The 13,341-nt window shown below is 33.7% G+C and overlaps 1 protein-coding gene across 25 annotated transcripts in view; it reads right to left on the bottom strand.

Annotated features, from left to right (window-relative positions):
• The window catches only part of Dscam1 (Down syndrome cell adhesion molecule 1), a 60,363-nt gene that overhangs the window by 21,080 nt on the left and 25,942 nt on the right, over positions 1–13,341 (bottom strand). For 18 of the 25 annotated variants that reach the window (XM_035094865.1, XM_035094859.1, XM_035094857.1 and 15 more), the window contains exons 7-10: positions 10,069–10,198; positions 3,608–4,044; positions 3,264–3,520; positions 2,230–2,542 (exon numbers count right to left, since the gene is read on the bottom strand). In XM_035094865.1, coding sequence (XP_034950756.1) covers positions 2,230–2,542; positions 3,264–3,520; positions 3,608–4,044; positions 10,069–10,198 — 1,137 coding nt within the window. Of the gene's footprint in view, positions 1–2,229; positions 2,543–3,263; positions 3,521–3,607; positions 4,045–6,727; positions 6,852–10,068; positions 10,199–13,341 lie in introns of all 25 variants that reach the window. The other 7 variants (XM_035094846.1, XM_035094851.1, XM_035094850.1 and 4 more) reach the window with 2 other exon arrangements.

Here is a 13,341-nt window from a genome sequence, read left to right as displayed (position 1 = left end):
TCATTGAAGGTCCACGTGAAGTTGACAGGTTGATCTCCTTTGATGATTGTACAGGATATAGAGAGCATTTCTCCAGAGTTGAGAGGATCATCACCAAATGAGAACTGAAGTACTTGAGGTGCGACTGTGAAGACAATTGTGCACATGTATGTTAATGTACCAACTAATTCTCACTCTATCACTTCGCATGATCATTGGAAGTATCGAGTACCAATTGAACCGAAGATTTAGGAATAAAAAGAAGAGGAAGAAAAAGGAGAAATTGATCTAACTAAACGTCTTCATCATTTGATGATTTACTATAAAATGATTTTAGCCAACTCAAAATAATAAAATCGTGCAAAAAAATGGACAACAAGCAAACTTGAATGGAATAACTAATGAAGATTTATCAAAAAGCAAAATCAAGTAAATAAATAAGAAGTCTAGATGAATTCGAGAACCGTTGACAGTAAGAGTGGTCGAGAACGAAGATTTTCCTGCTGGATTCTCGGCCGTGCAAACGAATTCACCCGCATGTTTCGCGGTAATAGCAGGTATCATTAACATGCTAACACGGTCCGCAACTTTCTTCGCGATCACACCGGAAGAACCACCCATTTCTTCGCCAGGATAACTCCAGCGTATGGTCAAAGGCAAGTCGCCTGTCGGCACAATGCATTGAAGATTCGCGAACTCGCCAGCGTTCATTGGAAGCTTTGTGAATGCAAAATCCTGCACCGTAGGTGGCACTAAAGCAATCATATGCAACGTCACGAATGTATTAATCAACATATTTACATTCCTTTCATCAAGAATGCAATTTAGTTTTTCAATTCAAGTATGGAATTATTCAGTAATTATTTCTAGAACATCAACAACATTCATCAACACACTTTAATTATTGATAAACGATTGCTATTTATTGTCCAATCATAATTATTTTTAGGTTTTATTTTTAAAAACCAGTTGAATATTAAATAGTATGTGAATGAGAAGCTAGTTTTACATTAATGAAGTTTGAATTGAATTAATTAAAAGCTTTGCATCCCTGAAGAAAGCAATTAAATATTCTAATTAAATGAATCTAGAGTAGTGAAACGAATGTATTGAGTTTTGTTCGCATTCCGAAGCCTTCGAGACTCGCGAGTTGTCTGTGATTCCTTGAATCTGCAATAGTATATGGTACAGCTGCTCCCAGGTATACGGACGAGGGACGAAGAAAGGAAAGCAGCCTCTTAACCATGAGACAGGTGCTACGAGAATCTCTGCCCACCTGCCACTCTGTAGCTGCACACAATCACTGCACACTACCCATTTTATAACTTACACTAGAGTGTATTAATGGAAATCAACTTAAGTACTTAGTATTCTGAATTTAATTACTCAGATGATTGCTGTAGGAATAATTATTACATAATATCTATTACGGAAATAGTAGTTTTATCTAAATTAGAATCCATTTATAAATTTTTCACTGAAAATAATTTTTTATTATTATGATTTATTACTATTGTGCTAGATGACAAGTTGAATATAACTAGTTGGATATTTTTGTTTTATTTTATCTACTCGTTGATGAAAATTTCATCAATTCTAATAAATTTTTCAAGACCACTTTCTATGACATTCGTGTTAAGTCTGTGGATTTCAGTACAGATTTTATTATTTGGTTAGAAATTTTACCACGACGTGCTCCGCTTGCCATATGGCTTGTAGCCATGTACACAATTATATTTGACAGAAAATGTTGTTGGGTTGAATTTTAGTGTACTCATATTCTTACTTGTCATCTAACTGACATGGAATTGAACGATTAAATGATATATAAATTATAGATATCATGAAAATCTTTTTACGTGTGTGCTGAAATATGTTGACTTTAATAAGTTCATATAAATCACATTTAGACTTTTATTAAATATTACAGAAAAATATTTATGTCCACAAGGAATACTCTATCTTTTTCTATTATTTAAATATTTGATAATAAATTTAGCATTAAAACATATTATTTAAATAAAAATCATCAATTCGATTCTTATTCTTTTATCTTAAATTTCGAAATAAGATAAAATATTTAATTTGATTACAAAGATTAGAATTTTAAGGTCAATGAATTTCATAATGAGCTTGTTTATCTGCACATGTAAACAAGTTAAAAGTAAGTCACCGATAATTAATATCAGTATTGAACGCAAAAAAATTTTCAGATATAAAATAGAAAGTAATGATTATTTTTAAACTTACCCATAACTTGAACTTCAAGTGTTCCTCTTGCACTGTATCCTTGAGCATTGCGTGCAACGCATGTGTAAGTTGCTTGATCACTATGTCTCTCTACATTCTCAATAATAAGAGTTCCGTTGGGGAATACTTTTTGTTTCCTGTTGATTGGTAGAACACGTGTGTCTCGTTCCCAAACGATGCTTTCAATCGGATAGCCAGCAACTGGACATGTGACACGAAGGGTTTCTCCTGCTACGATTGCTTTTTTGTCCATGTGACGGATGAAAGGGAGTCCATAAACATTGAGACGTGCTGAATGCTCAGCTGATCCCACCTTTGAAGATTAAAAGAATCAATACGGATATTCTTTTTTATTAAACGCTAAAAAAAATTTTTTTTTTTAATTCTTTCTTGCTATTGAACCTAGAATGTCTTGACCTTTTTAATATCGTACTAAAAAAAATATTCTAATCCATAAATCAATACAAGTATGATATATCTAATGAAAAATTCTATTTTTAAATATTTAAATATTAAATAGAATATGTTTGCATGAGTTCAAGTGATTTAATTAACGAAAGTGAATCTATACATCAAAATGCTTTGATGCTTCTGAACTGCATGAAATTATTGGTTCACTTACTTTGACTTTTATAATAATCACATGTTATCATATTAATTAAATACTCAAATATCCCATTCATTATATGTTCATGTAAATTCATCAGAAAGATTTATAGTCATAAAAATATTGACAATTTACTTTCCCTTGAAGAGCTTATGAAATACCAATATTTTATTCACTAGAGTTATTTAATACTCAATTCAATAATTTTAGTGGTCATGAGCAATTACTCCACAGTATTGTCAACTTATTCCACAATTAATTTTCCATCTCCGATTAAATTCAATTTCCAATTAAGCTAACAAATGTTGATACTGATATATTAAGAACTATTTTAATTAATGAATCAAACTAAAAATTCAATCGGTTTTGTATGCTTACTAAAGATAAGAAACTAATAACAAGAAATAATTTTCAATCAATATTATACCTTAGAAGCTGCGATACATTTGTAGAGTCCTCCATCATTAGTATGAATGCTAGAAATATTTAAATGTGAAACAACATCGCCATGAACACTAACATATTGTCCAACTTGTAGTCTTTCAGTATTTGAGAGTCGTTTGCCATCAAGTTCCCATGTGATTTCAGGAGTTGGATTTCCACTAGCCACACATTGCAAAAACATACTTGGTCCAGGTTGTAGTGTTTCTTCAGCAAAAGCTTGTTTAATTTGTGGTGGTTCAACTGTGAATGACAAAGCAAAGTTTTTTAGTAAAAATATCAATACCATAGTTTAAATAGAGTCTGTTTTCAATTTCAAAAGTTACTTACATCTTCCTCCTAGTTTTAATTCAGCAGTTGCTTGAGCACTTTCCTGATCATTTCGAACGAAGCATTGATACATTCCCTTATCTTCTTTCTTCACGCTATCAATCTTGAGTACGGGGTCTTCGTGTCCAAGAGGTTTGCCATCCTTTAACCATGAGATTGTTTTAATAGGGTTTCCTCGTACATTGCAAGTGAAAGTAGCAGGTCTACCAAAGTCAACAGTCTGAGTTCTTGGTTCTATTTCAGCCCCCAGAGGTGCGGTTACAGTCAGAACTGTTTCAACACTCTCACCACCAACGGAATTATTTACAATGCAAAGGTATTTTCCAGAATCTTCAACACGAGCTTCTCGAATGATTAAAGTTCCACTAACTTGACGAACTCGTTCATTCAACTGTACTGGCTGCCTTCGAGTTGTTCCTTCAATAAACTTATACCATCTGCAACAAAAAAAAGAATCAAAACATTTAGTCAAATGCTGATAGTAAGTTAGAATAGTATTGCTTTTAAGATAAATTAGTCTTAGTCTATCATGTTTTGCATGTTGAGGTTCTTTGTCTTTTTAAAAATAGAATCAAGTATTTTAAAATTTAACTGCGAATGAATAAACTAAGTGTGTTAAATGAATGAGCATGTGAGCAAAAGGGAGATTCACGACACGCGATAGCATGCGCGTGTACCTAGATATCGAAGCAGGAAATCCTTGAGCCGCGCACGCAAGAGCCAATGACTCGCCTTCGACACCGTGGTTCTTATTTAAACCATCTCCGGTACTCTTTGGTGCCGTTCGACCTGATGGCTCTGTAAAGTAAAAGGGTAAACTTGTTTGCCGCATCTTACACGGATACTTACTCCCTCTCAAATCTTTGTTCCTTATTTTTTATAAGCTCATCATCGACACTTTCATGAATTAATACTTGACAGTTAATTAGCGAGTTACATTATGTGAAGCTTAAGAAATTAATTAAAATACTACGTCAATAATTAAGATTTATATACTCACGTTTATTTTTCAGAAGTCCTCAATGACATTTATTTATGTGTTTACTTAAACTTATCTAGTGATAGAGAATGTTGATAGTTTACCTGCTTTCACTGTGCTCCAGTTTTACAAGTTTGTAGGATAATGATGTGTTGAGTCTTATTTATTAAATAATTAAAAATAATATCCATGTTATTCTCTATCTCTCAGAAATATTCTATTGAATATCACAACACATTGGTTGATAAAAACCCCTTTTTGCATATAATTTAAAAATAATTAAAACGACTTCTTGGTGTACATCAATCGAAAGAGTCATTTATAAGAATTAAAAATTGATTTTCCATAAAAAGAGGATAGAGAATAACCTTATTATATAATGAACTAACGTTCCAAAGTTTGAAAATATTTGATCAGTTAAAAAAGAAGATTATCAAAGCATCTAATTTCTACACTGAAAAAAATGTCCAGTTGTAGGAACAATGGCGTACCTTTTAGATTAATTTTCTCGATAATGCGCAGCATTTCCTATACCTATCAATACATTGCAAAGTTTGCGTCATGATTACCAACTGCGTACTCCAATCAAAGTGCCTTGTCTGGTGTCAAAAAAACACTTGGATAAGAATACACAGTTGGTAATCATGACTCAAATTCTGCAATGCGTTGATAGGTACAGAAAATACTGCGCATTATTGCGCGCTATAAATTTTTTTTTTTAGTGTAGAAGTAAAATAATTATATCTATTAAAGTATCACTTTAAAAATTCTCCATCATAATTTTTTTCAAACTTTTTTTTACACTGAAATAATCACTGTTTTCAAACTTTTTAATGGTAATTCATATTAAATTTATTCAAACTTGTGAACAAAATGAAAAATATTTTCATGAACAAACTCAAATAAAAAAATGTATGTTGCAGTTCAACTAATTAATTCACATGATAAAAGCTCAAAGGTACACACACATGCTAATTAAAGTGAATCATGCAAAGCGGAGATTGAAAGCATAAATTAAATCATTCATGAATGATTAACGAAGTCTTGGGATACAAAAATATCAGGGGAAAGGAAGGATTGGAAGTGATTAAGATACCTTGTAAGTGGAGGAGGGTAACTCTGAAGGGAATGACCAAGTGCGACACTGTGGCCTTGAAATGTTTGTACTATCTCCCCTCCTTCAAACTTTTTCCCTGTTGTTCGAGGCGCAATTTCAACGTTCCCCTCTGAAAAAAGGGTCGCTTGATGGGAATTCCGCTACGCAGTTCTAGAGACACAATTTTTTTTCTTTCTCTTCTATAAATGTACCTTATAACTGGAACGGGAGACCCTTGCACAGCGCAATCTAACGCCACAACACCGGATTTTCGTACGTAGACAAGCTTTCCACCCTCATATCTTTCCCCTGCTACTCTAGGTACCACGTTACTGCTTGGCTCTGTAAACCCCGAGGAATTTAAAGATCACCATCATGCACACGACTATTCTGCTATCCAACTTTAAATTGGATTAAACGAAAATAATTTATCTGACTTAATTCGCAATGGGACAGGGTATATCTCTGGACACTTAGCTCAGTACCTGAATAGAGGTGCTGGGAAACCTTGAACAGGACATGTCAATCCAACTGTCTGACCTATTTGCAAAATCCTCTTCATTCCATTCACTTCCTTGTCACGAACATTTGGTGGCACACTGCCACTAGGTTCTGCAATTTTCGACGATAAACTTTATCGATGTTGCCGTCAAAAGAGTTAAAAATAATTCAACATGATGCAGTGAAAGTTATAGCCCTCGGCATTCACGTGGCAAGTAAGGTGTCAAGTAATAAAATATTTAACGTGATGCGAAGCTAAGTTGTATCAATGCAAGCTCATAAATTTTCGTCGTAAGGTAAAGAAAGGTCACGGACCGCTATGAGGATAGTCAGCATGTGCTACGTATACATATAGATAACGTTTTTTTTTTCTTTTTCAGCACAACACATTTTCTATTCCCTTCCAGAACTTGCGTGGGTTGCTTATAAGTATTCGGACATTGCACTCAAGGCTGACTTATGTCTATGTAAACTAAGCGTGGTTTATAAGTCGTGTGATATACATCAGGGTTGATGTTCCTAAGCTTGAATAACGACGGCTCACCTATAGAATGGTGTTGGACTCCCTTGAGCTTCACAAAGTAACGTTACAGACAAGCCCTGTCTTCTTAACAGTTCATTGAACTTTGATCTAGGTGGTAAACGAGGAGGACCACTACCAACTGGTTCTATAATCATTCATCAAGCTCGTTAGAAATTTGAAGAAAGTTATACTATCGATATTTCAAGAATTATCTGAACGCTAGGATAGGATATTGTTTGATGAAGTAGAAAGTCAATAATTAAATGATAAATTACTAGCGCAAGCATACCTGAAAATTGGAAGAGGATTTGCTTGAGCCTGACAAAGCATAGTAACTGGTGAGCTTGCGGATGATGTCAAAACTGTTATCTTAGCTGTTGGTGGAACCCGAGGGGCCGCCCCGTTGATCGGCTCTACACCGAGAAAAATATGTTTGTACTACAAGGATCACTCTTTTATTGATATAAAGTTAGAGATAAAAAGAAATAGTGTTTTTTTCTGTCAATATTTTTTAGGTAATATTTTATACAAAATTGAATAAACTACTATCTAAATAAAGCAGTTGATTGATAAACTTTTATCAATAAGATGTAAAAAAAATATTAACACTTTTGATAGTTGTCAAAGAAGATGAGAAGTGATAAGTAAGTGATCTATTTGAATTCATTGATCAACTAAGAAAATTACTCTCGAGATTATCTAAAACGATTGCTTTGAAAGACGATTCAGTATTGAAGACGATTGAATTGAACTGATTACATCAAAAATAATTCAAGATGGTACTTTCAATAAAAGTTGATGAATATTTTATCTGTCCAAAAGCATAAAAGACAATTTTCACAGTACTTTAGGACATACTGCAACATAGAGATGATGTTTACCAAAAATGGCATTAAAATATTGTCAAGAGAACCCTTGTGATATTTTGATGATACTTTGGCAGCTGTTGTATGATCATCTACTCATGGAATAAAAGAGTTCAAAGCTCGAAGTGATCTTTTTGTTTTAGCAGCTGATTATTCAGTCAAAAAAAGTAGGTTTGTACTACAAAAGTAAATTGAAACTGAAAATAAAAACTAAAAATAGCACATCAGATTTTGAAAAAAATGCTTCTATAGACACAGCTATTTTTAAACCCAATGTGAATAATCAAAAATAAAAAATTAAACTCATGTGAGTAACTTGATAATGAATACTGTTGTTCAATATCTTTTTTCACATATGAGTAGATCAGTAATTGACTCACTATTGAAGATTGAATAGCATCATAATTAACTTGATGAGCATACAAGCGTAAAATTCATGTATTCACAAATAAACTAGTTCGATGAATCTACCTGAAAGTCGGAAGAGGGTGTCCTTGTGCTTGACACAACATTGTCACTGACGCCCCGAGGGTCTTGTGAAGAACGTCATATTTAGCAGTGGAAGCAACTCGTGGTTTAGCTCCATTTACCGGTTCTGTGTAACATGCATTAGGTACGGTAGATTAAATATATATATTTAACATTTAGCATTTTATGAACAAGTCATCAGACAGACCTGAAGATGGGAGCAGGGAACGCTTGAGCATCGCATAACAAACTAAGTTGAGTGTTGCTTGAAACCTCGAATGAATTTATCTTGGCAGATTTAGGAAACTTTGGTGCAACTCTTCCAGCGGGATCTAACAAGACATAATGCAATTTGATACTTTTGGGTTATTGGAAATAATATGACTTTTCTACTTAAAAATTTTTCATCAATTAATTCAGTATCGATCTGATAAATTAGCAGATAATAAAACACCCAATAAAAGTTTATATTTAGCTTGCTAATTAGCTTGGCAATTAAAAAAATTAAGTTTATTAAAGCTTTAAATTTATTTAATAGACATTTCAAAAGCAAGTAATTCTTCCAGTATATTGGAAGAAATAATTGGATTCATTCTCGTTTTGTGAGAAGTTTATTAACATATCCTAGTTAGTGTGGTAATAATGGATAACAATCCAATTAAGGATGAAGACAATTAGCTCACAAATTAATGATTTGTGTTAAAAAATATATGCAAAAGCTAGAAAATAAATATCAGGATATCAATAATAAATAAAATTGAAATTATCAAATTAAAATAAATTCAAGATCCAATTGAATTATTGTAATTAAATGTGATTATTATGATTGAAAAAAATTTAAATACACTATTGATATCAACAGGTGTTTTACTACTGCATTACTGAATTTGGTACAAAAAAAGGAAATTTTTCTATCGAAGACACGTTTGTTCATACAGCAAATAGCTAATCAGAATTCAAATTATATTCATATATTTCTGATTATTTTACCTGAAAGATGGAACAGGGTAAGCTTGAGCTTGGCATAAAACAACGATATTGCCACCAGTTTGTCTTTCCATCAAACTCCCTTTTTCCCCAACAATGGAGGGTGCTTTTGTGCCTACCGGTTCTGTTGAAATAAATTTAACAATCACCAATCTATAATTTACCAACTAACCTGAACGCTGGTGCAGGGAATGCCTGCGCATCACAAAGAAGACTTATTTCAATGCCACCCGCAACTTCAAATGAATCTGTTTTAGCTGATTTGGGAAATTTTGGTGAAACGCGACCAGCAGGATCTGATAAAGACCAGAGGGTAATTTAAAATGATATTTTACCTGAATAATGGAACAGGATAACCCTGGCCATGACATGGAATAACAATGTCTGCGCCACCGCGTCGCTTCATATAGCTTTTCTCTTCGCCTTGAATTGCTGGAGCTTTACTTCCAACAGGCTCTACTCAACGCGAAAATAAGGCTTATTACTATAGCACAAGAACTGAAATTTACCGAAAGTTGGGGACTGGGTAACCCTGAGCTGGACAGGACATAACAACACTCGTATTTGCGGCTTTAGCTTTCCAACCTCCTCTTAATTCTCCAATGAACGTTGGTGCTTTACTTCCAACAGGTTCTACCAACACGGATAAATTGCATGTAAGAATTTCTTAATGATAAAATTGATTTTAAAATTATAGAGAATAAGAATTTTTCAAAGTATGATGAAAGAATTTTCTCTCGTAACATTTTTTTAAGAATAGAGGGTAGAGCAGAATAAAAATAGAAAGATGAAAGTCTGCTTTAAACAGCTTTGTAACTGACAGTCATTGCATTAGAAAATATTTTTGGATTAATGTTACTATTTAAAAGATATCCAAACAAAATATCAACTGTGAAAACGTATCATCTTCAAAATAGTTTAAATAAACGTTAATACTATCATCATGAACTTATTTTTCTTGTTAAATATTTTATCATTATGATATTCTTACAAAGCCTACGTACAAAGACGATGATCTTTAATGACAAGATGACCAATTACCTGAATGTGGGTACAGGATAACCCTGTGCTGGACAAGTAAGAACTAAAGCAGAATTTATTGGTTTCTCCAACAACCACCACGAAGCTTTCATTTCACCGGTAAATGACGGAGCTTTACTGCCAACAGGTTCTAACAAGGTATCAAGCAAAAAGAAGGAAAGTCACAAGAGTTAATTAAATGTTTAACAAAAAAAAAAATAAAGGAAATTACCGAAACGCCGGTACAGGGTAACCCTGAGCAGGACAAGTCATAACTATGCTAAAACCCTCAAGTTTCTCAATCATCCAGCCTTTCATCTCGCCCGTGAATGCTGGAGCTTTAGTACCAAGAGGTTCTGACAAAACAATAAAAGAGAAGTTAATCAATTAACCAACAAGAATTTACCTAAATGTAGGAAGGGGGTAACCCTGTGCTGGGCATGATATTACAATGCTTGATTTTTCTTTCTCTTGTATCCGCCAAGCCTTGACAATACCCGTGAAAGCTGGCGCTTTGCTTCCGACAGGCTCTGGTGAATTGAATCATGCAAATGATGTCTATCGATTAAACTTTGAATACAAAATAACGTGCAGAGTGATAAAATTCTAAACAAAGTGTTTACCGAAAAGCTGGCACGGGATATCCCTGTGCTGGACATGTCAACACAATACTAGTTGCCGATGCTTGTTTCATCCACCCGCCTTTCAACGTACCGGTCAACGCTGGAGCTTTACTTCCCACGGGTTCTATTTTATTCAATCCAATGAAAGAATTGAAGCATATTTGGAATACGAGTTTGGAATAATAAAAAAAAATATTATGTAGGTAAAACTGATAAGAATTTAAGCTTATCAAATATTTCAACAAAACTGTTTGGAATATTATTCACCAAGAAAACTAGAGAATAAAATATAATAAACTTCTAGAAGTAATCAGAAGTTTTTTTTAACAAATAAAAATATCAATGTTTAATTAATGTTGATTGATAAAATTATGTAAAGTTAATTAATTGATTATTGTGTTTTATATTTAATCAAATGATGATTTGACAATTAATATTGTAATAACTACAAAAGCCACCAATATAAAATAATGATACACAATGTTTGGATTTGTAATTAACCACATTCAGAATATTGACTTTAGGAATTGGATACTTTCGATGATTAAATATTTATATGTTACTCAAAATGTCAAACATATAAAACAAACTGGAAAAAATTAATTGAAGTTAAACAAATATATTTGACTATAATTTAATAAATTGAATAAATTATTATCTTTTTCTTTGTATGAGAAATAATTATTAATATGATTGATGCACTGATGGACTTCTATTTACAGCATTTCAAATCGAATATCAATAGAACATTTCCAATATATGTCTGTATAGTTGAACAGAATTAATCAAATCTATACTCATCAATTAAATTGAAAACGTCTTCAATATAAATCCAGAACAGTATTCCAAATATGTGTCATTTCTTCAAAAATTGATTTAGGATCAATGTAGTATAGTAGCTACCTGATCATTGGAACTGGATGCCCCTGCGCATTACATGTCATACTGATCTCAGCAGCTTCTCTTCGTAGGAAAAAAAACGATTTGACATCGCCCAAAAACGTGGGAGCTTTACTGCCAACTGGCTCTGAATTGAAAACAAGCATTTGAAAACCGTCACTTCCCTCTTGATTAAGAACAAGGTCACATGCGGCCCCCTAGTATTTCTCGTATAATCTATTAACCACTTCAATCTCTCCCCTTTTCTCTCATGTTCTCAATCTAGCAATAATTTTCCTACCTAGTGACTGGAACTGGATGTCCCTGAGCATTACAGGAAATACTAACAGTCTCACTTATTTTACGAGTCAGCAGAGTAATCTTTGATTCGCCAGAGAATGCTGGCGCTTTACTTCCGACAGGTTCTAAGGATGAATAAAAAGATAAATAAAATATTCATAGGCCTATTTACCTAGTAACAGGCACAGGGCTCCCCTGGGCGTCGCAAATTAATGCAGTGTCCTGGCCCTCACGTCTCCCTATCGTTCGACTCAGATCATTTGACGACAGCGCAGGTGATTTTGCACCAACAGGTTCTGGAAAGTTATATCTTTCTGGATATACTTGCTACTGATATTGATGTAATTCGATAATAGGTTTGTGATTACTTAATCGAACAGGGATTAAATCAGATTAACCCTAATAGCTAATTCCGTTGTTTGAACAATTATTACCAGCTACTCTCATCAAATGATTATCTCATGCACATTTACTAACATAATTAATCAGTCAGCTCCTAATCAATCACGCTTTTCTATTAATTACCTGACAATAGGAACAGGACTCCCTTGTGCATTGCATTGAAGAGCAATGTCAACACCTTTTCGTCTCGAGTAACCACTAAATGATAGATCACTGGAAAACTTTGGAGCTTTAAGTCCAACTGGTTCTATATACACAGAAAACCACCATATATTGGAGGTAATTTCAGAAACAAAAGCACCGGGACAGGGTATTTTTAACTTAACGTTATAATTAGCAGCTTATAATTATCGTGTGGAGTTTAATTAAGGCTCAAATACCTTGCTATTGGTGCTGGACTACCTTGGGCGTTACATTGAAGAGCAATATCGATACCTTTACGCCTCATATAGGTGCTTGATGAGCTATCACTTGAAAACTTTGGAGCTTTCAAACCAACAGGTTCTGTGTAGGTAATAAAAGGAAACATTGATCAAATATTTGCATTCTTTTTTTTATCAGGGACAGGGTGCTCCCAGAAGACACCAAGCATATTATCATTGCGTTCACTAGATCACCTATATTCTTGGAATATTTATTGACAACTACTTGGAATATTTCTGATAGTTCTTTGATCATTACCTCGATTTAGGTGGAGGATTTCCCTGAGCATTGCATTCTAATGTCAAGTGTGATCCTGCACGTTTTGTCCATGCACTGAGAGAATTCTCACTGGCAAATTTTGGTGCTTTCAACCCCACTGGTTCTAAAGTATAATACAAATACTAGGAGATAAAAAATATTTTTAGATTCAAGAAGATTTATAGATGAATAGGGTTGAATATTAACAAGGGACAGGGTTTCCCAATCCAAACTGATTTATTTATCTGTCACAACAGACCCCACTTGGAACGGATTAATTACCTCGATATAGGTGGTGGATTTCCCTGAGCATTGCACTCTAAAACTATTGACGATCCTGAATGTTTTGTCCATGCACTGAGAGAATCTTCGTTAGCGAATTTTGGTGCTTTCAAACCCACAGGCTCTA

Source organism: Chelonus insularis, unplaced genomic scaffold (genome assembly GCF_013357705.1).
Source record: "Chelonus insularis isolate UGA/USDA-ARS -01 unplaced genomic scaffold, ASM1335770v1 scaffold_714_pilon, whole genome shotgun sequence".
Taxonomy (NCBI): Eukaryota; Metazoa; Arthropoda; class Insecta; order Hymenoptera; family Braconidae; genus Chelonus; species Chelonus insularis.
The sequence above is the reverse complement of the archived record's forward strand: the minus strand, read 5'-3'. Positions and strand labels throughout refer to the sequence as shown.